This window comes from Sinocyclocheilus rhinocerous, unplaced genomic scaffold, assembly GCF_001515625.1.
Source record: "Sinocyclocheilus rhinocerous isolate Xijiao unplaced genomic scaffold, SAMN03320098_v1.1 scaffold1708, whole genome shotgun sequence".
Lineage (NCBI taxonomy): Eukaryota > Metazoa > Chordata > Actinopteri > Cypriniformes > Cyprinidae > Sinocyclocheilus > Sinocyclocheilus rhinocerous.
In genome coordinates this window covers 458,078-482,080 of record NW_015648635.1, presented here as the reverse complement: position 1 = coordinate 482,080, position 24,003 = coordinate 458,078, and the positions used below count along the sequence as shown (strand labels likewise).

General features: G+C 37.9%; 1 protein-coding gene across 5 annotated transcripts in view; it reads right to left on the bottom strand.

The window, feature by feature from the left end:
- Window positions 1-16,431: 16,431 nt before the first annotated feature.
- The window catches only part of LOC107710117 (transmembrane protein 168-A-like), a 53,837-nt gene continuing 46,265 nt past the window's right edge, over window positions 16,432-24,003 (bottom strand). For all 5 annotated transcript variants that reach the window (XM_016514833.1, XM_016514835.1, XM_016514838.1 and 2 more), the window contains 4 exons: window positions 22,674-23,833; window positions 21,201-21,343; window positions 18,843-19,108; window positions 16,432-18,024 (listed from right to left, as the gene is read on the bottom strand). In XM_016514833.1, coding sequence (XP_016370319.1) covers window positions 17,477-18,024; window positions 18,843-19,108; window positions 21,201-21,343; window positions 22,674-23,762 — 2,046 coding nt within the window. In that variant the 5' untranslated portion in view covers window positions 23,763-23,833 and the 3' untranslated portion in view covers window positions 16,432-17,476. The remainder of the gene's footprint in view (window positions 18,025-18,842; window positions 19,109-21,200; window positions 21,344-22,673; window positions 23,834-24,003) is intronic.

The following is a 24,003-nucleotide window of genomic DNA, read 5'->3' as shown; positions in this document are numbered from 1 at the left end:
ATTGGAAATGTTGTGTTGAAAAGTGAGGGTTGGTTTGAAGGCGTTTAGCGTGTCCTTAGCAGCCCTCTGTACACTTCACTGCAGCTATTGCATGTTTTCCTCTCTCGGCATGTCTGTGTCTTGCTCTTTCCCTCTCCCTCTCTTTCCCCATCTCACTTCCTTTCCATGTACCGTTCCACAAACAACCTTTTCAACTTGATTATTCCATCCGTGGAAATGCCACGCGAATTGTGAGCTGTGATATTTATAATAAAAATCAGTGCAACGACCAGAAGTTACACCTGCGCAAGACAACGGCCGTGTCAGGAAACGTGCGTTTCTTCACACTTGATGGACAAGCAACAAATGAAAATCTAATAGATAATGCAAAAGGCTGGCACCGAAAACATAAAAATGGTAATCACATTTCAGTCGAATCCTGCCAGACCATGCATATCAAATCAGCCCCACCTATGTAGAACATCCAATCTACTGCTAATCTACCTTTTTTCCCCTTTCATTTCATGGTTTGCATGTAAGCTGCATGAATACTTTTATGACAGACTACACCATATACATGCATCCATGTGTTTGCATGCATTTATGAGTGTGATAGCAGCATATTTTGATGATATTACTTTATTAAAAGACCTTTCTTGTGAGTGACGAGAAGCTCATTATCATCTAATATCTTCTGGGAATAGCATCAGGGAGTCTAATTTGAGCTCTTTCATGATCAGGCAGAAAAATCTTCCACTGGTCCAACTCAGATCCCATTCTGGACAAATGACTAATGTGAAATAAATAATTGCGTAAATAGTAATGCACAAAAATAAAGGCCTACAATATGTTATTCTGCATTAATGTGGTGCAAAAACAATATTCCAGTATGTATTAAGAAAGAAAGAAAGAGAGATTAAGGCCAACAATATGGTATTCTGCACTGAGGTGGTGCAACCCCCCCCCACACACACAAAATTTTCCAGTATAATAAATAAATAAATATGTACATAAAAGCACAAAACTATGAAGGACTACAATATGGTAGTCAGCATTAAGGCAGGACAAAAACACAATATTCCAAATAAAAAAGTAAATAAGCACAAAAATATAAAGGCCTACAATATGGTATCACAAAAAAAAAACATTATTCCAGTATAATATAATATAATATATTATATAATATAATAATAAATAGCACAAAAATATAAAGGCCTACAATATGGTATTCTGCATTAAAAAACACAATATTCCAATATACTTTGACATTTCACCCATCACAGACAAACAGATTACAGACGGCTGAGAATAATTCATCGATATTGTGCATCTAATTTATCTGCCGTCCCTCCTGAGCAGAACATCATACCCCATAGACAATATTTTGTGATATTTTGCATAAATCACAACGCAAAATCTCATTATGGAAATCAGGCTGAAGAGAAACATCTTCTGCATTCCGCAATACCATCACAGCATCCAGATGTTGAATCTACACAACTGATATATGAGCACTAGAATATTCCTAAATTGAATGGATGTGTTACAAATCCATCTTTAACACCACTGCTAACCAAATCTGGCCTGACATTTTTTTGTTTGTTTATTTCCATTTTTAACCTGTTAAATAGCATTTATCACAACACACTACAGAACCTAGTTAACTCCCTCGTTTTCTACATAGTCAGCTCACTAGGTATTTTAACAGAGCTTATATTTATATTATTATATGTTTCTTTGGTGAGAAAGGTTGAGGTAGGGAAATAAATGCGCCAATACATAAACACAACTAAATATTGAAATCAGCGCTTTTCACATAATGCTTTATGAAAAATATTCCTAAGCATTTTTTTTTTAAATTGCCATAAGATGAAATGAACAGTTTCTGTGCATCTCTATTGTATTTGATCCTTATGCATTAAACAAACTGAGATTTTATTACAGCAGTCTGTCAATGCAAAGTGCTATTCACTGCAATACCTGATATTCCAGTTACTTCTTTTCATTGCACAGGGCTCCTTTATCTATTAACCTTTGACCTCTTAGGTCTCAAACCAGTCTTCAGATGTCCCATTATTGATGTCTTGTGATTGGCCTTTTGGTTCAGTCCGACCCCACGCACCCTAATTCACTGGCCGAGCTCTCTTGCCCTTTAAAAACTGCAAAATCATTTTCTCTCACTCAGTGATTTAATGTTATTTCATGGCAGGACTTTTGGGAGGCAATTTAGAGATGAAAGGACTGCAGGACGGTTCAAGGGTGTAACTCATCCGCCACCCCGCAGGACGACAAAGATCTCAAGCGTGTGCGCTTCAGTTGGAGGGGATGATTTAAATCACACGGGCATTACTGTTTGCTAACACCCTGGGAATGGTTATCTATCTAAATCCCGAATAAATACTATAATCTGAAACACAATACGTTGGGGAAATGGACAAGTATGCAAATCGATAGTCCTGAGAAACCATTTAAAGCCGGATAATGTGTCATAGCTGTGTATATAACTCACAGAATGGGGATGATATGAGTAGATGGGCCATTATGAGGGCTTTAAGGGGTTAATGTATTACTAAATCCAGGACATTTAAACAAGGGTTTAATGCTGTAACACTCCAGATCCTCTATGAAACAGCACTCAAAAATGGCATTTCTTAAAGCTCGCTGCTCTTTAAACGCTCCACACGGTTGCTGAAACCTTACGTGCACGCACAGGTCATCTCTTTGAAATCAAAGAGGTTCAGACTCGGAATGAATGAATGAGACAATAATTGTCGCAGGGGAAGGGAAAATAAGAGAAGCAAATGGTTTTAAGAGGTGGAGTGGGCGGATTGAATCAGCAAACTGAATACAGAGCTGATCATTCATCTTCCTGAGGCGCACGCAAAAACACGCACCCGGCAGAGCGACGACGTTCCTAATGGAGTTTCACATTGTTGTTTACGGCCTAAAAACATGTTCATGACCCACGTTTGAGGCCCTCTTATGAATCTTTCTGGACTGTTTACATGCAATACTCTGAAGGCTTCAGGCAAATAGAAGAATTTTTAATCGCTGACTAAAATGTTTTGGACAAACAAGTAGCCCCACCCCCAAATCATGATTTTGGTTGAACTTCCAAATAACTACATTCTGTCAACTACATTGATGTCATAGTCAATGTTTGTCTTTTTTTCCCTTCTTTTTGTCAGTTTTTACTCATCCAAATCCTAGTTCATTAACATGTTGTTTTGTCCGGCACATTTGTAAGCAACCAACTAGTAACCACTGAGAACATCCTAGCAACCACCCAGAATACCCTAGCAACCGCATAGCAACATGCTGACAAGCACCCTAGTATGATTTTGCATGGCCTACTGCATCTAAATTTTCTTCATAAACATAAAAATCTAGTTTTAAACATTTGTTAAAAGTAATATTAATTTACTCAATTGAAAGCTTTTTATGTGAAAAAATACTTTGTTTATTTTTTTTATTTATTCATTATTTTATTTTTTTATTTTTAATAGTATTACATTATTAATATTAATATCAAATTTTATATATAAATTTTATATCATTTTTAAAAATAAAATTTAAAATATATTAATATTTATTTATTTCTACATCAAAATAAAATATTAAATAAAATGAAATATAAAGTATAAATATAAAAATATAATATGTAATGTAAAAATATAAAATAATAAAATAAAAATAAATTAAAAGTTAAAATTAAATAAAAATAAAGAAATTAAAAATAAATTTTAATATTAATTTATTAATTTAATAAATAAATACATTTAAATTATTTTAATAAATTTTATGCACACAAAATGAAAAACGTCTGACATTTGGTTTTATTCAAACCATTACCAATATTCCATCTGTGTATCAATGCAAAAAGCTGTTCATTTCATCATCAATACCATCTCATCTAATAAAAAACAGCAGTCATCGTATTAAAATTGAGCTTCATTCTCATCCATTGAAGTGAGCAAAACCCATCGATCGTCTTTGGTTTCAGTTCTCCTCGAGGCATGGCGGCGCTCTGTTTGCGAGGTGATTGTGTGTTCCCAGGTGACCCCGTGTGCATGCAGGGCCCATCGACACACGCACACTTAACCTTGGAGCTCGCACTTAATCAGCTAATGAATAATTTCAGTGCGACGGACGATCCCCGGGCATGGAGAACACGAGATAACAATCTTGGTTAAAGGTCGCTCAGCAAATTGATGAAGTCATCTTAACTAGTTTTGCAGTATCTCACAGGGGTCTGGCCCTCAGCCAAAACATCACTGGGCATCTGCTCCATAGGACTGTCTCGCACTGCAAAACTGTTATATACGGAGCGGTTATAATAGGGTGGCTGAGTGGTTCCAGCTGGAACAGATGATTGGCTGTCCCAGGAAATGTTTCAGGCCACAGAGCCACCCTCACTTAGCTGTATCACAGAGCACTCCAACTGCGACTGAGCTCGGTGTAATTGACTCAATGAGTCCATTGAGCTGTGGTTTTGGGACGAGAGTGGGCTGAAGTGGGGGGAGAGGGTGGTTATTAGAAATGACACCCAATGGAGCCATTTGGGTGCTGCTGTAAAACCGCAGTGAAGGTCAAGAGTGTTGGTGCTCCAGAGATGCCCGTGTCCTACTCTTCATGGTCATAAATGAGTGTTCAATACACCAAAAACTCAGTCTAACAGGAAATGGACTGCATTAGTCATTTCGTTATTGTAGCTTACATTTAGTTGCGTAAAATGTCTATGTAGAAAACATCTACATCTCACTAGCTTGCTTGCTAAGCTAGTTTTCTAATAAACCTGCAATTGTGTTTTACGAATACTGTTGGCTATTTGAAGAATTACTTTTGCTCCTCTTTTAAAAGTATAGCTTTGGATAAAAGCGTCCACTAAATGCATAAATGTAAATGTATATTTACATAAGATGTCCAGACTCATCATAGCACCACGAGTTTATGCAAGCCTTAGAATCCAAAATAAAAATTTGTGCATTTTACATTTTAATAATATATAATTTTAGTAATATATAAGTAAAAGTCATTATTATAAAGTATTTTCATTTTATTTATAACATTTATTTAAAATATAAACTTTGCTAGAAGTATAAAATTACTTCAAATAATGCCGAAGGAAATGTAGTTGCTTTGCTATTAAACAAACTCTGTGGTTTAAAACTTATTAAAACTAATGTTTATAAATCTATTCTCTAAGTTCTATAAACTATTTTTAATTAATTTTAATTAAATAATTCACATTTATTCAGAATTTGTAATATGTATATTACCCAATTAATTAAAAAATATGAAATAAATAAATGAATAAATTAAAAACGAGGAGACATGGCATATTTATTGTATTGGCTGTATTTCTGTCATTCAACACCATGTTTATATTAAATTGAAATTAAATACAAAGTTCTGTCATGAAACTCTAGATGGCGCAGACAGATTCTAAATCAATCTGATACATCATTATTCACATGGCGCAGCTGATTGGTTCCTTTTCACATCAGCAGCCAATGAGCTTGCTTCTCAACATTCAAATACCTGGCTAGTGTTTGCTGTAGTAGTGCGCTTCAGAAACCCTCCACCTTCCCTAGCTCCACCTGTATAGATCTGCTATGGGGTAATTTCATGTATGTTATATATGGGTGTTATTTCATATGTTATATGTACAGCAGCATATCTGTTGGTGTAATGGCAATAGCAAGTCTCGGTACTTGCTCTGCTGCAGCAGCAGCTAAGCAGATCTATTCCACCAAGACCAAAAACATTAACATTGCCATGCATATTACCATGCTAAATTCTCAGAGAGTTGTCATGACAGAACTACATTAATGCATTAGTGTCTTTGCTCAAGACAACTATTTTATTAACAAAATTTACTTTCCAAAATCCCAATTTATTTAACTGCTACTCACAGACTGCCTACTACAACTTATAAATGTAGTCCTGCGTGGAAAGAAATCTAATCAGGCCCTATGGGATTGGGATCTGATTTCTGTATGTATAGGGCACAACATTGTCTAATGTCATGTCAGGTACATTAAACAGTATAAGCCTCCTATTTTTTTAAACACAATTTGCTCTGAGAAAATTATATGTGGAACTAAAGAGGAGCCATGAAAGGAGATTCAAGTATGAGAGCATCTCAGTCAAGTTGCCTGGCAGCAGTGGAAAAAGCTCATTAGATTTAGCGGCACACAATGCAAACAGCTGGTACATGCTAGTAGCATTTTTTAATTAAAGTAATTTCATTTTTCCTGCGAAGTCCTTATGTGTGTGTTACGGTTGGTACTAATAAAGTTCACGAAGACAAAGATAAACACTAGGAAATAGACTTTAATATAAAATATACTGGAGACAGGAATGAATTACACGCCAACATAAACGAGAACTGACAAACACTGAGGGAGAACTGAGAACTTATAAGCATGAACCAAACAAAGGAACTAATGAGGTAACTAACAAGACAACAGGTGGACAGAATGAACTAAATAGAACACAGGAAAACTAGGCAAAAACCAATCACACAATGGAAACACAAGACATACATGTTACAGTGTGCTTCCACAGCTCTGTCTTTCTGCTTTATAAATGCAGAGTCAGGGCTCAAGACACATTAGTCCTTGATGGCTGAATCAAATCCTGGCACTTGAAAAAAATCGCAAAAAAGTCCTCTCCATAACTTTACATGATTAGAGCAGATTTGTGCCATTTAGCAGGTGAATGAGTTTTGGACGACTTTGCGGAGAACTCACAAGTTTCAATCAGTCTCTGATATGCTAAGAACTCCTCCAATCATATGAATGGGGCTGCTGCGAATTGCTACAGCTGATTGGATTACACACTTGGAATCATGGATTACGACTGTGAGGATACCAAACTTCAATTCCCGAATGTGACAATTATCCTCATTTGGGAAAAAAAAAGATGTCCGGCCACATCCATATAAAGGAGAAAGAGTGGGTAGTATAAGTATTATTTAGCATCATCTACTGCCACCCGTTGAAATAAAGTAAAAATCTTGGGGTGCACAGTCTGAATTGTTCAAATCACAAACAAATGACTCTTATGAACATTTCTTTTTAGTATATCTAAACCATACAGCACAACCAGTGTGGTATGATTCATTAACAAATTACTTTTATGAACTGGTTCGGTTTAGTGATTCAACACCATACAATGTAACCAGCTTTGCTTGATTTAAAAACAAACGAATCTTATTTATTTTTAGTGAATCAAAACCATACAGCGTACCAAGCGTAGAACAATTCAGGAACAAATGACTTTTATGAACTGCTTCTTTTTAGTGAATCAAAACCAGGGCCATCCTTTGGGCGGTGCAACTGGTGCGGTCGCACTGGGCCCCACGCTTTGAGGAGGCCCCGCGGCGAATGGACCGAGGGGGAAATCCCCCCCCACCCCGGAACGCGATCGCGAACGGACCGAGGAACAACCAGAGTAGTATGATTCACAAACAAATGACTCTTATAAATCCTGTCGCTTTAATGAATGATCACAAACACATTTGAATCAGATGACTAAATGAACTCACTAAATTCCTTGCTTTAATTCTGTTTTTATTTACTCATTCATGGGAGATTATAATTTTATAGTAATTTTGTGTATTAGTATACACATTGTTAAAATAGGTTTTACAAAGACAATTCAAAACATAAACTTTAGGTTTGGTTGAATCAGAATAGAATCAAATTGAATCAGGAAAAGTCTATTAATATCAGCCCTAGTCCTTAGTCGATTCTCACCAGGGGTTTCAGTCGTAAACTAAAAGTGAAAGTGACGTGACATGTAGCCAAGTATGGTGTCCCATACTCTGAATTTGTGCTAACCCATCCAAGTGCGCACACACAGTAGTGAGTGGTGAACACACACACACACCGTGAACACACCCAGAGCAGTGTGTGGCGCCCGGGGAGCAGTTGGGGGTTCGGTGTCTTGCTCAAGTGTCTCTCCCCAGTTGTGGTACTGAGGGTGGAAGAGAGCGCTGGTTATTCACTCCCCCCACCTACAAGCCTACCGGACCAAAGACTCGAATCCACAACCTTTGGGTTACAAGTCCGACTATCTAACTATTAGGCCATGACTGACCACAGTAGTAGTGGTTCTACTACTGTACTAGTAGTGGTTCTAACCAAAATTACGAAGTAAATAGAGACCAGCAGGAGGAGGAGGGTGGAATTGAACTTGGGTTTGGACTAAGCAATTAAATCAAATGTGAAACAGGCAAAATAACAGATATTAATCCTCTCACTCATATTCAAATGTCATATTGCTCTCACTGCAAAGAGCACTAAGGATCTCTTCTATGCAATGAGGTACTTTATCTGTTAACAGCCGCAAATAAACCATCACGTCGCGGAATGGAAAGCATGAAAGTGTTCATTATTCCTCCAATAAATGAAGAGAGGTCTTCATGGCACTGTGATATATCTGGCAGTGTTACAATGCTGTTGATTAGAGTGAAAAGCCTGGGATGCGGATTTCGTGCGTTTAATTTATCACGACAGAGCTACCATAAATTTTGCGCTTTTAACGAGGAGAAATGCACCAATGCAGTCTATTCAGAGAGCCGTCCATCATGCTGTCGTGAACCTCTATTAAGAGGAGTGCAACATTTCTGAACGTATAAATCAATTCTATAATATCACCCCAGGCATGCACGACGACCACAGCTTCGGGCCTTTTCTCAGCCCTGATTAAACTCGGGATCCCAGTCGGACGGCTCATTTTCGAGCCCCACCAAAGGAAAAATGAAAAGCAATTTCAAGTAGGGCATAAATATCATTACCAGGTCAGACAGAAAGTAACTATGTGGGATTGCCTCGGAACATAATGTAACTTACACAAGACGACGTCTAGTACACTTGCTATCCGTGCTGAAATTGGTGTGATGCTTGGCTTGCAGGTCTAGGTGACTGTGTCTTACTAAATCTTTTGAGGGCCAATGGCAAGGACGGGAACAGTGCTAATTGTTCCTCCTGTATTGATAAAAAGAGATGTTGGTGCTATTTCAAATCTTAAGGAACTGCTGCTTACATAGAAATCATTTCAACTGAAATGAAACAATGATAATTTAAAGAATGTGACCGAGTCTGCATTAGCATGTTACTAAGCTAATATAATGCCTTAATCGTAAACGGTATAGTATACACAAATATTGTGTGAAATAGTCCATTTTAACTGAATAGATCTATTTGCATTCATACTTTCCAGTATTAAATTAAATATACTGTAAGTACATTTATTAACTGCATTTCTCTTGTCCACCATCTTGATTTTTTTTTTTTTATCAGTTGCTGCTGTGCATTCTGGGATTGTCTAACTTGCAAGGGATACATGTAATACAGGTGTTTAATTTATTTATTTATTAAAAGAAATGAATACTTTTATTCAGCAAAAGTGACATTAAAGGCTTTTAAAGACTATTTCATAAATATTGTTCCTATGAACTTTCTGTTCAAAGAAATGAACCAATGAACCAACAAAATGTATCACAGTTTCCACACAAATATTAAGCAGTACAACTGTTTTCAACATTGATAATAATAATAAGAAATGTTTCTTAAGCAGCAAATCAGTATATTAGAATGATTTCTAAAGGATCATGTGACACTGAAAACTGGAGTAATGATGCTGAAAATTCAGCTTTGAGATCACAGAAATACATTACATTATAAAATTAAAATAGTTATTTCAAATTGTAATAATATTTTACAATATTACTCTTTTTACTGTATTTTTATCAAATAAATTCAGCCTTTACAAGCGTAAGAGAGTTCATATAAAAACATGAAAACATATTACATGACCCAAACTAGTGTATTTTTAAAAAAGATTAAAAAAAGAAAGAAACCACACTTTTCTAATTATTTTGTAAAATAATTGTAATTAATTTAATTAAAAATAATAAGAGGACTATAACAACAGATATACTGTTAAAAATAAATAAAAACTAGAACAAGTATTTGAAAAAAAAAAATAGATTAACTTAAAAATAGAACAAAAAAAGTAGAATAAGTATTTGAAAACTTTCTAGTTGTCAAGCAATTGGTTAAAAGTAATTGTTAAACATTAAAAGTTAATTTTATGTAGGTCCAAATACGCTTTGGGGCAAGTAAAACCTCAGATGTATGTATCTGCAAGCCTGACATTCATAATCAACGGTGTGTTCTTGTGTAACTTATCTTAGTTTTTTAAAGCTAATGACTAAACAAATGTTTTATGCACCCTCAACATTGAGGGCTCAGCATTATTGATTAGATGGAATTAAGCAGGATAACGTAGATTCATATCTAAACACCAGCATTCATAAAGGTAATGTTAATTTTAGTAAAATGCAAATTGAAATGACAGGACTGTTTATTCGAAGGCGTCTGGGAAATGTTAATGCAGAGAACTGCTTGTCCAGAAATCAGTGAGCAGTCACTCTAAATGTAATTACAGCATTTACTGCTTTCTCATCCGAGAAGAGCTCTTATTAGAGCACTGAGCTTAAGTTATTCAGCCGTCGAATTGTCTGTAATGCTTTGGAAACCATCCCTGTGATGCTAATGATATGGGGATACAAGCAAATATTACACTTGTTGGGACTAGTCTACAAGTCGAACATGAGCTCACTTTGGGGTTATTTTTCAGCATTTTTTGTCTCCAAAGTATGCTAAGTCATGAACACACAATCTGTATTCTCTGAACATCCAGTCATTTTGTTGATAAAAGAAGTCAGGATTGATTATTTGCTTCTGTTACAGTTGAACAAACACCTTGAAGGGGCATTTGATGAGAATTTTGCATAGTGCACTCGATATATTAAATCATGTCCATAGCTCGAGGCTGTCCTAGACCCAATATTAATGAATGTGAAAGAAAATAGCTGATATTTTTGCATCAGATCCTATTCTGAACTCAGTCAATTTCTGATTTGCTAAGGTTTTAAACTTTAGCACACAACTCATTTTGAACCGTTTGAATGATATGGAGCCCTGTACAGGACATGAGGGAAACAATTATATATTGTGGCCACAAATTAAGTGCTTGTTCCTACGACTTGTTAATTTGTGAATTTCATGATTTACTAATTTGTTTCGTCAATTTAGTACATTGTGACTATGCTGAACTAATTTGTTCCCTCATGTTCATTTAACACGAGAACGATTTAAATAAACTTAAAACTGGACGATTTAGTAAATCATGACCAGAATTTACAGCAACAAATGAATGAATTAGTAAATTGTGGCCACGTTGTACTAATTTGTGCCAATTGTGGCTCTAAGCGAGATCCCAATTTCGTCGGTCATCCGACGTGACGTCGAGAGTGACCGACTGAAAGGGAACTAGGGAACAAATTCGCGATTTACAGCTAAAATCGAATGAATTAGTAAATTGTGGTGACAAATTAAAACTAGGGAATGAATTAGTAAATCATTGATCAATGAATTAATCGTGGCCACGATTTACAACAACAAGTGAATGAATTCGTAAATCGTAGCCACTATTTAAATAAAACTAGGGAACGAATTTGTAAATCGTGGCCACGATTTATAGCAGCAAGTGAATGAATTAGTAAATCATGACCACGATTTACAGCTAAAATCGAACAAATTAGTAAATCGTGGCCACAATTTAAAAACTAGGGAATAAATGAGTAAATCATGGCCATGATGTACAGCTAAAATTGAATGAATTAGTAAATAATGGCCAAAATTTAAAACAAGTGAATGAATTAGTAAATCATGGCCACGCTTTACAGCTCAAATTGAATTCAAATATAAATCGTGGCCACAATTTAAAACTAGGGAACAAATTAGTAAATCGTGGCCACTATTTATAGCAGTAAGTGAATAAATTAGTCAAATAAATCATGGCTTTATTTACAACGATGGAATGAATATGTTCTGGGAACGAATTCTTAATTCGTGGCCATAATGTATATATTTTTTATTTTTTTTCTCTGCATGTCACGTCATGACTTCAGGATGTAAGCACCTAGCAAACACCCTGAAACCACATAGGAACATGCTATAAAACATTCTGAATACCTTAGCAAAGGCTAAGCAGCTACCTAACAACCACACACAGCACCTTGGCATCTCATGATGTCGAGTTTTTCACAGACAAGCATCACTTACAACTTTTCTTCTTCATTCTACTATTCAATCTGTAAATATCTGTGAAAAAGAGAGGAGAAAATGTTGACAAATTTCAAAGTGCGATATCCAATACCCAATTTAACTGAATGAATAGGCATGCACAAAACCTGCAAAACAATTTCAATGAAATTACTGATTCGTGACTGTTCTATGCAGGCTACTCACCTACCCAATTTCCAAGGCCACAAAAACACTTGAGAAATTTTAAATTGTATTTCACAGCTCTACAGAGACGTAACTGATCTTCACTAGTCTTACAATCGTGAAAAGGGTATTATTTTCACCTCAATCATGGGCTGAGAATTTATTTTCGACTCATTTTATGATATAAAACAGAATTGGTCTTTTAAATTCATAGCTGCTTAATCTAAAGAGTTTCTAAGATGGGATATTTAACTAAAGCTCATCAAAGACTAGTTCTGCTGGTATTTTTAACACTGTCAAAGAGATAACATAATGAAAGAGAGAGGGAGGAAGCGGGTTTTTAAAGCACCAAGCCTTTTATGTTCCTTCTTATGACCACACGAGACTCACAGAGCGCGTGAAATTAATCTTAATCGATTCCACTTATAAAGCAGAGACAAGGGTGCGATCTCACCATCTGTCTTGTGAGGACAATTTAGATACCTGGAGACCTGAAGTTCATATGCATGTTTAAAAATGGACTGTTCGCAATCATTTTTATTTGTTATGGATCAACTAGATTTACATAAATATCTGGTAAATCATTTATACAGCCTTGTTTAAATTTATTCTGCTTGTGATTCATGAATGAGTCCCAATATATGATTTGAACTAAATCATATTTATAATTCAGTGTTTCAAGGTTAAAATATTTGCTAAGTATCTGAGAGGAGGCTTACAGATAAACCTTTGCATTTAAATGCAGTGGGTGTCCATGTAATTATTTCTGGTGTGCTTATATCAGGGGAACTACAATGTAATTAGTCATTTGACACACTTTTTTATTCTAAAGCAACAGTGCATTCAGAGTAGAAATGCTAGCATGGTCGCAAGAAAGATTTCATTTTTGTAAAGACAATATGTTAGTAAAATAATAAACTAGGTAAAATATGCTAATAGCAATGGATTCATCTGTAGAATTGAAAAAAAGATGTTAGCTAATTAGTCCATAGAAACTAATAGTATACAGGATAGTGGCCCTCCAGGACCGAGTTTGGACACCCCTGAACTAAATAGTTCCAGAGCTAACATTTTATGGTAGTTATTAACCCTTCCCAATAGGGGGAGCACTTCTGCTTTACTCTGATTGTATACCCTGCTAATAATGTCATGTTGTGTGGGACAGCTTTCACCTCCAGTGCCCAGGTCAGTCATCATTAAGCTCACTAGCAGTAGATTCAGGACTGGCACCTTACTGCATCACAGAGAGGATGAACTATTCTGAAGGGAACAGTGTGTATCAGTGTGCGTGTATATGTAGCTTCAAAATCACACACACTAAATTCAGGCACAGTCACTGTCAGCTGCCTCTAAATTAGGCTATTCCGTTCCACTGCCCACTTGCACAGCAGCTAAGAAAAACCGAGAAAAGAGAAAGAAGAGTTTCTTGGTTTAAAAAAAAAGGGCATGCTAACAGTCCTCAAAGTCTTTCTTAGTAGGGTTGATAGTTTTGAATATTTACACTATGTCTGGTCCACTTCATGACTTATTTTGATCAAGAATTGTTAGCCTAGCCTGGAAGAAACCATCTGATCGTCTGTACAGCAACCAATCCTAGTTCATTTTCTCTCTTCAGTACAGTTTAGTTGTAAGTAAATCTGAAACAAATAATACCACAGTACTGCACAATTACAAAGCAGCAAGAAATGGACAAGCAGAAAATGTGTTTTTTTTGGCTACAAAGTAAACAATGTAAAAATAATTGACTAATATGTACTGACTGTATCACAGATATTACTAAGAACCAGTATATACTTTAAACCTTGTATACTTTGGCAAACCCAGCAACTTCCTGAATCAAGCATTGATTTTCACAGTCTGGTATCTTGCAAACACAAATTTATCCTTGTCTAAACACCACAAAAAGATTATAAGATGCACATTATTGCCATTTAACTTCAATAAAAACATGCTACCAGGTGATTCAATAAAGAGTCTCTCTCATTTAAAGTCTCAAACTCCTGTTGGCGTTGAATTAAATGACTATATTCAATCCAAAGCATCTGCGAGGAGAGTCTATTTTAGATGCAGTCCACTGGGTGAGTTTTTATCTGCCATCGCTCTGTCTCTGCCTGGCTTTGCTCATGACAGGTGAGCTAATTATCCTTCCAAGGTTATTTGGCTACATCAACACTTTTAGTTCAAGCTATTCAGCTCCAGCTGTTCAGATAAATAGTTAGAAATCACAACTGAAATCAGTCCACATCTATAAGCTTCAAGATCATGGCTGCTGGTAAACATTTTTTTTTTTTTTCAGCAGATGAAAAATAAAAACAATGACAGCCGATGAGAAACAACCAAACTTGAGCATTTTAAGTGGCAAATGGCATTACTGCAGCACACTTATAATAAACAGAATGTTATTGCGTGCTAATATAGTTAACATTATAGTTATTTTCTTGTTAGTGTAACCCCTTCGATTCTGCTCCACGAGCGGGATTTGAATCTGCATTTCCGGCATGGGAGGTAGGCACGTTAACAAGGATGTTAAACACTGTAGCCCCTAGCATCAGTCACTAGTGCACTTCTTGAGATCAGGGGAGTGAGGTTTACCTGCACAGCACTTACTAGCTGGCCTCCGTTACATGAACAGACCGCCTGAAGGTCTGGACTCCATAGCTGCTTCATCGGCTAAGGATCGTCCATGAAGCCGTCTGACTGACACGTAAAGCAACCAATCACTTTTTGTTTGTTGTAGTGTACTGTTTAGAGGAGTGAAAATGTAAAGTCGATATCCCTATGATAACAGACCGGCATGCATCTAATACATTATTCATTCAAGAACGCTGTGCAAGTGAAGTGCTGTGGGGGTGCTGTGAACTTCTCATATTTTAGAAAATCCAGCATTTAGTTGATTCTGATGTGCTCATTGTCGCAGTTGTAAACACAATGGTTTTCTTCTTCCATTAGGGGTTTGCCGTCACAACGATTTTGTTTCCAGATGGACCGTCAAAGAACGTGACAAACACATCTCCAGTAAATCCTGTAGAATTCAACCAATCAGGTGACGACTTCAAAACTCCCTAAGTGTGTCCCATTTTATGTGTCATGCATCAGACATTCAGCCAATGGTCTGTGGGCGTGAATGTCCATTGACAGCTTTTCAAAAGTTGCCAAGAAGCGTTGAATTGTGATAAAATACAAATTTTCACATGCAACATATAAATAAAAAATGTTACATTTTATTATATTATAGTATATGTTTTACCACTGACTTGCCTCTGGTAAAGGCCATGCGACTCTGCACTCTCTCATGGACAGCTTTCTCTAGGTATTATAGACCTGCTTGGCCAAGAGGAATCAGTCTTAAAACATGCATTGAATATCTTCAAATGAATTGTTTGTTGAAAGCAAAGCACGATTTCCATGTTATGGAACACTGTTATGATTCTGACCCAATTGTGCAGTTTCATAATATGACTCTGACATCTGCTTACTCGCAGCTGATGTATCTGGATTTGGTAAGACACACAAGGTCCAGATGAGCGTGCGTGTTTCTTCATCATGATCTGACTCCGCAATCCTCTATAGGTGAAGCAGAGCACTGCTAATTCATTTTAGAGGATGAAGCTAGCTTTAATCTAATCACTGCATAACACAGTTCTGCCGTATATACAAGAATCACTGACCTTAGCAAAGATGCTACACTCTGCCTCTGCAAACAACAGAGAAATGTCAACAAGTAGTAGGAACTGGGTTCTGGAGGGTAGGTAATAAAACTGACATAAATGTTCTCCATACCTTTAAGAGACAAGCAAGGAAAGGTTTTCTCCCTCACTTTGAAAGAACAGCCTCAAGGTAGCTGTAGTTCACCCACCTGCTGTGCTGAACTAATAAAATGCTTGAAAGTGACTCTAAAATGTTGCCTGGGAGATGTGTTCAGCTGCAGTGAAACGCAGGTCGTGTTCTCTAAAGGACAAGAATTAACAAACTGACAGAATCAGTTTCCATGAAATCACATGCCATTTTTTCACATAACTGAAATGCTATATATATATATGTACATTATAGCTATATATATAAAACCGAGTCAAGTGCTTCATCTCATTACTCTCCCTTGTTCCCCATGTCCATGAATTTGCATGGGAAAGGGGCTAGTGTCGGTATACACTGGGTTCATTGATGTCAAAACGTCATTGGTATTTCAACAACTGTAACATATCCAAACTAAAATCATTCTGATGTTTCATTTACTGTCAAAAAGTGTAGTGCTATATGCAGTCAACCTCCATTTTTTGGCTTAAAATAGAAAAGAGTACAAAGATAGTGTTTTTACTGTGCATTGTGTGAGTTTTTCGGAAGTGAACGTTTCATAGCACTGTAATGATTTTGACAATGGGACAGTCAGTAGTGCCTTAACAAGCTATCCTAACTAATAATCACTAAACGGGTATATCTGCACATGCTAGAACACCTACTTACCAAACTGTTTATTTTAAACAGTCTTTATTAAAGGACACTGGTTGGTTGAAAAAAAGAATTAATAAAGGTCAACTCTTCAACACAAAACCCCCACAGAGTATACAAAATAAAATATGGCATGATATGGTTTAAACATTGGCTTTTGTAGAGGTCTTGAAAAAACAACAAAACCAGACCCCCTCTACTGCTTGGCAAAAAAACATTTTCAAGGTACAATTAGATTTCTTGCTTGACTTTGCCTGAGACTGAATACATTGCAATACTCATATTTCACCCAAATCCTTAGAAAACCCAATTAAAACGTAATAAATTAACACAAGGCACTTGGCGCTGACAGTCTCAATACTGTATGAGTGATAAGACTGGCTATATTGTGTATACAGGGCACATAGATAAACAGAAGAAACTGTCGTATGACAATGGGGCTCAATCCTGTTCCTAAAGATCAACCTACCTGCAAGGTTAAGTCCTAATTCATATAAAATATTCCTGAATCTTCTAATCAAGGTCTTTTGGTTTGATTTCAAAATTAGGTGCGACTCTAAACTCTAGAGGAAAGTATATCTTTAGAAGCAGGATTGAACGATCCACGTTCCCTATCCATAACTGATTGAAGTAATTTGTAAAAGGCAACTGAACAGTTAACTCAATAAAGGATATCCTAAAATTGCATAGAAAAGATATATGGTGAAGTATATACATTGTGTAGAAGCAAACCAATTGGTCACCTATGATCGGACTAGTTTAATCCCCTGCCCCGTGTCTAGTATGCTGGGAGGGAACCAAGAAAGTTTCAGTCTCCTGACGCAGCGCAAACATACACTACACAGCCACAGGAGGTTGAGTCCGCAGCACCAGTTCGCCACAGCCATCAGTGGGTAAGTGGCCTTGGGGAAGTGCGTTTTCCAGTGCTTGGCCACATCGCTTCCGGTGGGCAGGTGGAGAGCGTAGTCACTCCAGGGTTTGGACACGCCGTATATTGCGGAGATGACCCGACCCCTCTCTGACCACTGCACGCCACTGTCAGGATCACAGTTGTATTTCACCCACTCAGCAGTGAAGTCTCCCAAACGAGGGGCTTCCCTGGCTTCGGCATCCTGGACAGGGCTCATCTTGGCTCCTTGTACTGCCACATACATCTTTTCCACCTTTCGTACCACCTTCACCCATGGCGCAGAATTCTCAGTGTCCAGGACCAGGATGAGGCGGGAGGAGAAGCTGGTGTTCCGTTCTTTCCACATATCAAGGATCTGTTGCAGACGCAAGCAGTCGCCACCTGTGGACAAGAAAGGTTGTCAATCAGTGGAAAAGGTGGGTGCTTCTTTTCTTGACCAAGTGACCAGAATAAGCTGTACCAGACATTTGGTCGCTTACTACCAAGGGTTTGTCAACTCTAGACTAGTTCAAACAACAAGACTATTCAATCATCATTGCACCAGCTTGAATTCAGTAAAGAAATTCACATTCAAAAATACAGAAAGTGCTGAGAAGATGTGATGGACTGTTGCTGCAGGGGAAACGGAGAGAGACGGTGCGAGCAACACGGAAAAGGTGTAAAATATCTGACAGTTTGCCATGCTGCGGGTAAGACTGCGAATAACATTCGGCAAGTATCTCGTTCAAAAACTGAATGAGGATTCCTGGCTGTTTCTCACCCACCCTGGTCTGATCAAACAGTATGACAGAGACTGTGACATCCCATATCGCTCATAAGGATTAATACCTCACTGAGTTACAGGACACACACACAGGCAGGAAGATAAAGCATGGTGGAGCGATGGAACCAAGATATACCTTTACAGTTTAAAGAGCTTTCAGAACGATAAATTGCTAAAGCCCAGTCAAAATAAAAGCATTCATGCCTTGATCTTTTTTACAAAGACCTGAAAAAGCAATATTGATTTTAGCATTTAAGGACCTATGATATAAATAACTACCAATTGGTATATGATATACAGAAATAAATTGAGTTTAGGTATTCCTCCATACGTTTCAATAAAAAAACATCTATACATCCTCCGATTCATAGCCTTAACTCTCAGTTAATTTAGATAATTCCTGCCCTACCAATTGCACCTGCTATCCAGCTCTTACCTGCCAGAATCCAGTCTCCGCTGGGAAGTGTGTGGCCACTGTAGTAGAGGATGTAGGTGTCATGCCGTGGGCCTTCTGTAGTGCAGAGCTCCAGAAAAGAGCGCAGTTTGGCCTGCAGGGTGTCCAGGCTTAGACTGGTGGAGTAGTCACATCCGAAGGTCTGGATGAGGTGGTGGGAGAAGAGTCGCTGCACAGCATTCAAAGTAGCTGTGGTGTGCAATTCCTGAGCTTGCCCCGGAGGCAAAAGCAATGGCTGTCCATCCGCACTGCATCGCATTGAGAAAAAGAGGATAAAATGATGGGTAAAATGTGGAAGAGAGGCTGATGCTTCTGAATTGCCAACTGGGTCACCTTGACCTTCTGAGTGTACACTAACCCATGTACAAAAAAAGAAGAGGGGTAAGCACAATGGAGAGTGAATTAAAAAAGGTCTTGAAAATGTAAGATGCAGGAAAAGGTACAAAGAAAAGGAGAAAGGCCATAGTAAGGATGACGTTAATCCTTTTGAACAATGCAAGCAATTCTGCAGCTCCTCGCAGAGTCAACCTAACCCGTTCTGCCTTTCTAAAAGATCACGGCAAAGCTTCCGCTGTAAATATCACCCAGAACTGTACTCGCTAATAACAACTGGACAATTAACAACCAAGACCTTTATGATCCCCCCCATACCCTTGCTTCCCATAGATTGTGATTATAAAACCAAGACCAACTCTTTGTGGTGGCAGTGTTGAAAGATTATTTCCCATGCTTTCTGAAAACTGAAATGGCAAGTCTAAGGCACAGTGACCCATGAAAACTACCCAGGCAGGTGCTGAGCTATTCAAGCGGAAATGACCGCTTCTCTGAGCTCGTTTGTCAGGACTCTTTCCTTTTCTCTCAATCTCGTAGCTTTCCTGTTTGCATTTCTTTACCGCTTTAGATCCTTTTTTTTTCTGCTCAACCCATCCCTGGTTCAATGCCTCTCATTCCCAAACACAACATTTTAAAAATAATATCATGACCAAAGGCAACATTTTAGCTGAAATGACATTTCACAAGAAGTTTACTAGCCACAAGGCATCTATCAGAAATGGTATCACAGCATCTGCTAAGAATGAAAACTAGCTCTTGCTGCTGAAGGCGAGCCTGTCGACCTGAGCATTTCTCTCTCCTCCCTCCCTCCCCTCCCTCTCATCTTCCCAAGAGGCCCTCGTCATGGTAACAACATGATCTGTACCCATCAGATGGAAGATTACACCTTGCTACATTCCCCTCATGCACCCACTTCACACAGAGCCTTTTCGAAGAGGCTTTTTGAAGAGGCTGTGGAGCTGCATCCTAATCAACATCATAATCAGCGACCTGACTGAAGGCCTGCCCTGTACCCCACCCTCGCACTCTCTCAGTATGCATGGCACATGCTTCTCCCAGCGGGACCAGCAATAGACCCAAGTTTATTAAAGGCTATGAGTTTATTTAATGCTAACATATGTTCATAAGATCCAATTCGGGGTGGTTTTCCACTCTTCTTTTTCTGGACACTTAGCAAAGGACTGATCAAGATGCACATTCAAAATGAGCAAGAGTGAGGCAGCAGATCCCTTGATAGTGTAATGATGATTATTAATCATCTTCCTGATTTAGCTCCTGCTACACATACAAAACAAGCTGTTTTAAATTACTTCATCATCATAGTGAAATCACAACCATGGCCAGATTCAAAAATCAAAAGCTATTCAGTATTCAGCAACTTGACCTGACGTGCTGAACATCAACGTGAACTATGCTGGTAAATAAAGTCCAATTAAAAATAGAAGTAATTCGCATATACTGTCAAAGTCTTAAAGGTAGAGTAGGAAAAACCTTAATTATAAGGGTCAAAGAAAGGATGGAAATAAGTCATGTAAAACTGTTTTTAGTTAACAAAATATGATAATCATTATAAGTGGACATTAGGAAACATGCTATGCAAGTGTAGACCATGGCCCACTTAACACCAAATATTTAATATATAAATATACTTTTGCCGTGGGTACAGATATTTAGCTTATATGGATTTTCTATGAAACTGAATTGGGCTTGAAGTTCAGTCTTGCATTGCTGCTAATATTATTCCTGTATGATAAATTACAAATGTTTCTCAGTTGTAAGTCACTTTTAGCTTCTGCTAGATGAATACATGTAAATGCATGTGAACTGATTCTAAGAAATATGATTCATAAGAAAACTAGTTTCTCAGGTATTAATGTTTGTTTTACAAAACATAAAGGAGAAGCTTTCTGCAAGGTTATTGATTTCTATCAATGTACTTGTGAACATGCAAGTCAGAAAATGCCTTTGAATGCCATATCCCTGTTGTGTATATGTATGTGCAGTTACCTGCTGTAGCAAGTGGGAATTACCACTGCATACCCAACGCAGGTGCCTCCCAAGCAGTTGCCCAGTTCGTGGAAGAGTCCATGAGCCAGAGACTCCAGTGGCAGTACCACTAACAACACACTCATGAAGAGTCCATTAGAGGCCTGTGGAGAGGAACCCTAAGTGATCAACAACTCTGAAGTGGATTCAAAGGTACATCCAAACAAACACACTCGAACTTCATGGCAGAGTTAAAAAAGACTGATATTATACACATCTTGATGTATGCAAATGATCACAAAATCACAATAAAAGAGGCTATGCTGGCAGTAGCGTACTTGCATACTACTCTACGTGCAATTTAGATTAATTTCAGCATAGATATTTGCTTAATTTGATCTTCATTTTTTAGTGTTCTAGATCCTGTAGCTCATGTTGCATGGCGCTAGCAACACTATGGTCAAAGTTTGAACTCTCAGGACGCTCACATACAGATAAAATGCATAACTTGAATGCAAAGTCATTTTGGATAGAAGACTGCAGAATAAATTGACTATCAGCCACCATTTTTCCATCTGTTTCTTGACTCATTATTTGATCTGTTTGCCAGATGCCACATGCTAAATTAAACATGCTATGTGATGATGTCACGTGAATCTAAATTTAAATTCTACATTTTTCTGTTGTACGCTACATACATACAATTTGCTTTAAAAATAGTGCACAATCTGCAGTCTTCAGTGAGTAGTATGCTAGTATTCCTTTTGTTCTCAGGCCTGTTCATTTTAATCAAGTGTACTACAGCCTGAATATACCTCTGACTCACCTGCATACTGTTTGCCTTGGCAAAATCATTTAAAAAATAAATGATATAAAATAAAATTAATTTATTATAAAAAAATGAAACACTGCATTTGTTTTACACGCTGAATAACATTAGCAAAGTTGGAAGTGCTTCTAATGACTCGTTGCAGCATTCATATCTTAACATTAAATCTCAAGTGAATTACTATAAAGGTTAGATTAGGCCTGATGGATGGTTTATTGAGTTGTCCCCATTTAACATTATGCATATTTGGTGTAGATAAGATATTATGGCATATAGTGTTTTTAATACGTTAAAAGAATACTTCTACAAAAATATTAAGTAATTTATGTTATCATTTACTCACCCTAATGTCATTCTAAACTTGCATGACTTACTTTGTTCTGCAGAATGCAAAAAAAGGTATTTTGAAGAATGTTGGTAATCAAACCATTTTGATTAGATTGACTTTTATTGTATGGTTAAAACCAGTTGACACATTCTTCAAAGTATCCTAATTTGTGTTCCATAGAAAAAAGAACGTTATACATGTTTGGAACGACATGAGGGGGAGTAAATAATGACAGAATTTTCATTTTTATGTTGTTAATGTCAAGTATTGTCAAACAAGATTCATGATATCTAGATAGATCAGAATGATTGTGAAAGCATTAATCAACCTGCATTACCTGCCATGAGACAGCCCCTAGTATGATGGTGGACATCAGGCAGAAGAGCACCAGCCGTTCGGAGATGAGGCAGAAATGACGCATGCCCCTGGAGGCCATGATCCTGTCCAAATTTAGTGTTTGTGAGTGCTGGGCCGCCCACGTCTTCTGACACTCGCTTAGCTTGGTGTGGAAACACCATAGCGTGACAAGGAACACCATGTGGCATAGGATCCACAAGAGACCAAAGACGCAAAAGCCAGGGATGACCAGGTACCAAACATCCAGGTTACCCAGCTTAAAGGCACAGAGCACAAAGAATGCCAGCTCAACAAATGCCAACGGGAACAGAGAAAATCTCCTCCACAGATGACCGGCTGAGAGAAACTGCTTCCAGCGTTCTGTCGCCGACAAGCTGCTGAAGTACACGTCCAGAAGGGGCTCGCAGATAAGCCGGCCCAGGTAGCAGCTGAGCGCGAAGGGGTTTGCTTGGATCTCCAAGGACTTGAAGAAGGTAACAGCGGTGATCACAGCAAAACAGGCTAGATTAGGGAGAGCCAAGGGCGACTTCATGCGAAGGTCCACAATGAGGGCCGTTAAAGCGAACGTCAGAGCAATCATGGCCAGTGATTTGTGGAAAACCAAGCTGATGCTTGCGACACCAAATCCCAGGAGCTCTAAAAGCTCGGATGAGGTTAGAACAACTGGTTTATTCATAGCGCTACTGCACAGACGTTCTGTTAGGGCCCAGAGCATCCGAACAGCCACGCTAGCGAGCAACAGGTAGTTTGTGACCTGCTCCTTTATGTCGTTCTCCAGAGACTGGCTGTTGAGGAAGCACAGGAGTCCCTGCAGGAAGCCGAACCACAGGTGGAAGAGACTTAAACTTGCTGACTCCATTGAAAAGTAGTAGTAGAGGATACAGGCTATGGCCGAAACGAACAAACCCAAGATGAAGATGACCAGAATCATGTACTCTGCAGTCTGTTCCCATCGTACGTACATTCCCAAGCACACGGCTACCAGCAGGTTGAAGCTGGAGAGATACCCCAGACAGCGGAGGGAGGACCACATGTCCACACCCTTGTCCGATGACTCTTGGCCTGACATTTTTGAGTATAATCACAGAGGATTAGGCCTCACTCCTCCAACACTAGGAAAGATAATGTTGATGCATTCCACTAAAATCAATAATAGGACAAAGAGTTGATAGTCAGTGATGCAATTACAAAAACATCAAAAACACAATCATATAATTGAGATATTAATCAGGCATGTGAGCTCAGAAAACTGAATTATCATCTTGAAAAGGTGTCATTATATATATATATAAAAAAAATAAATATATATA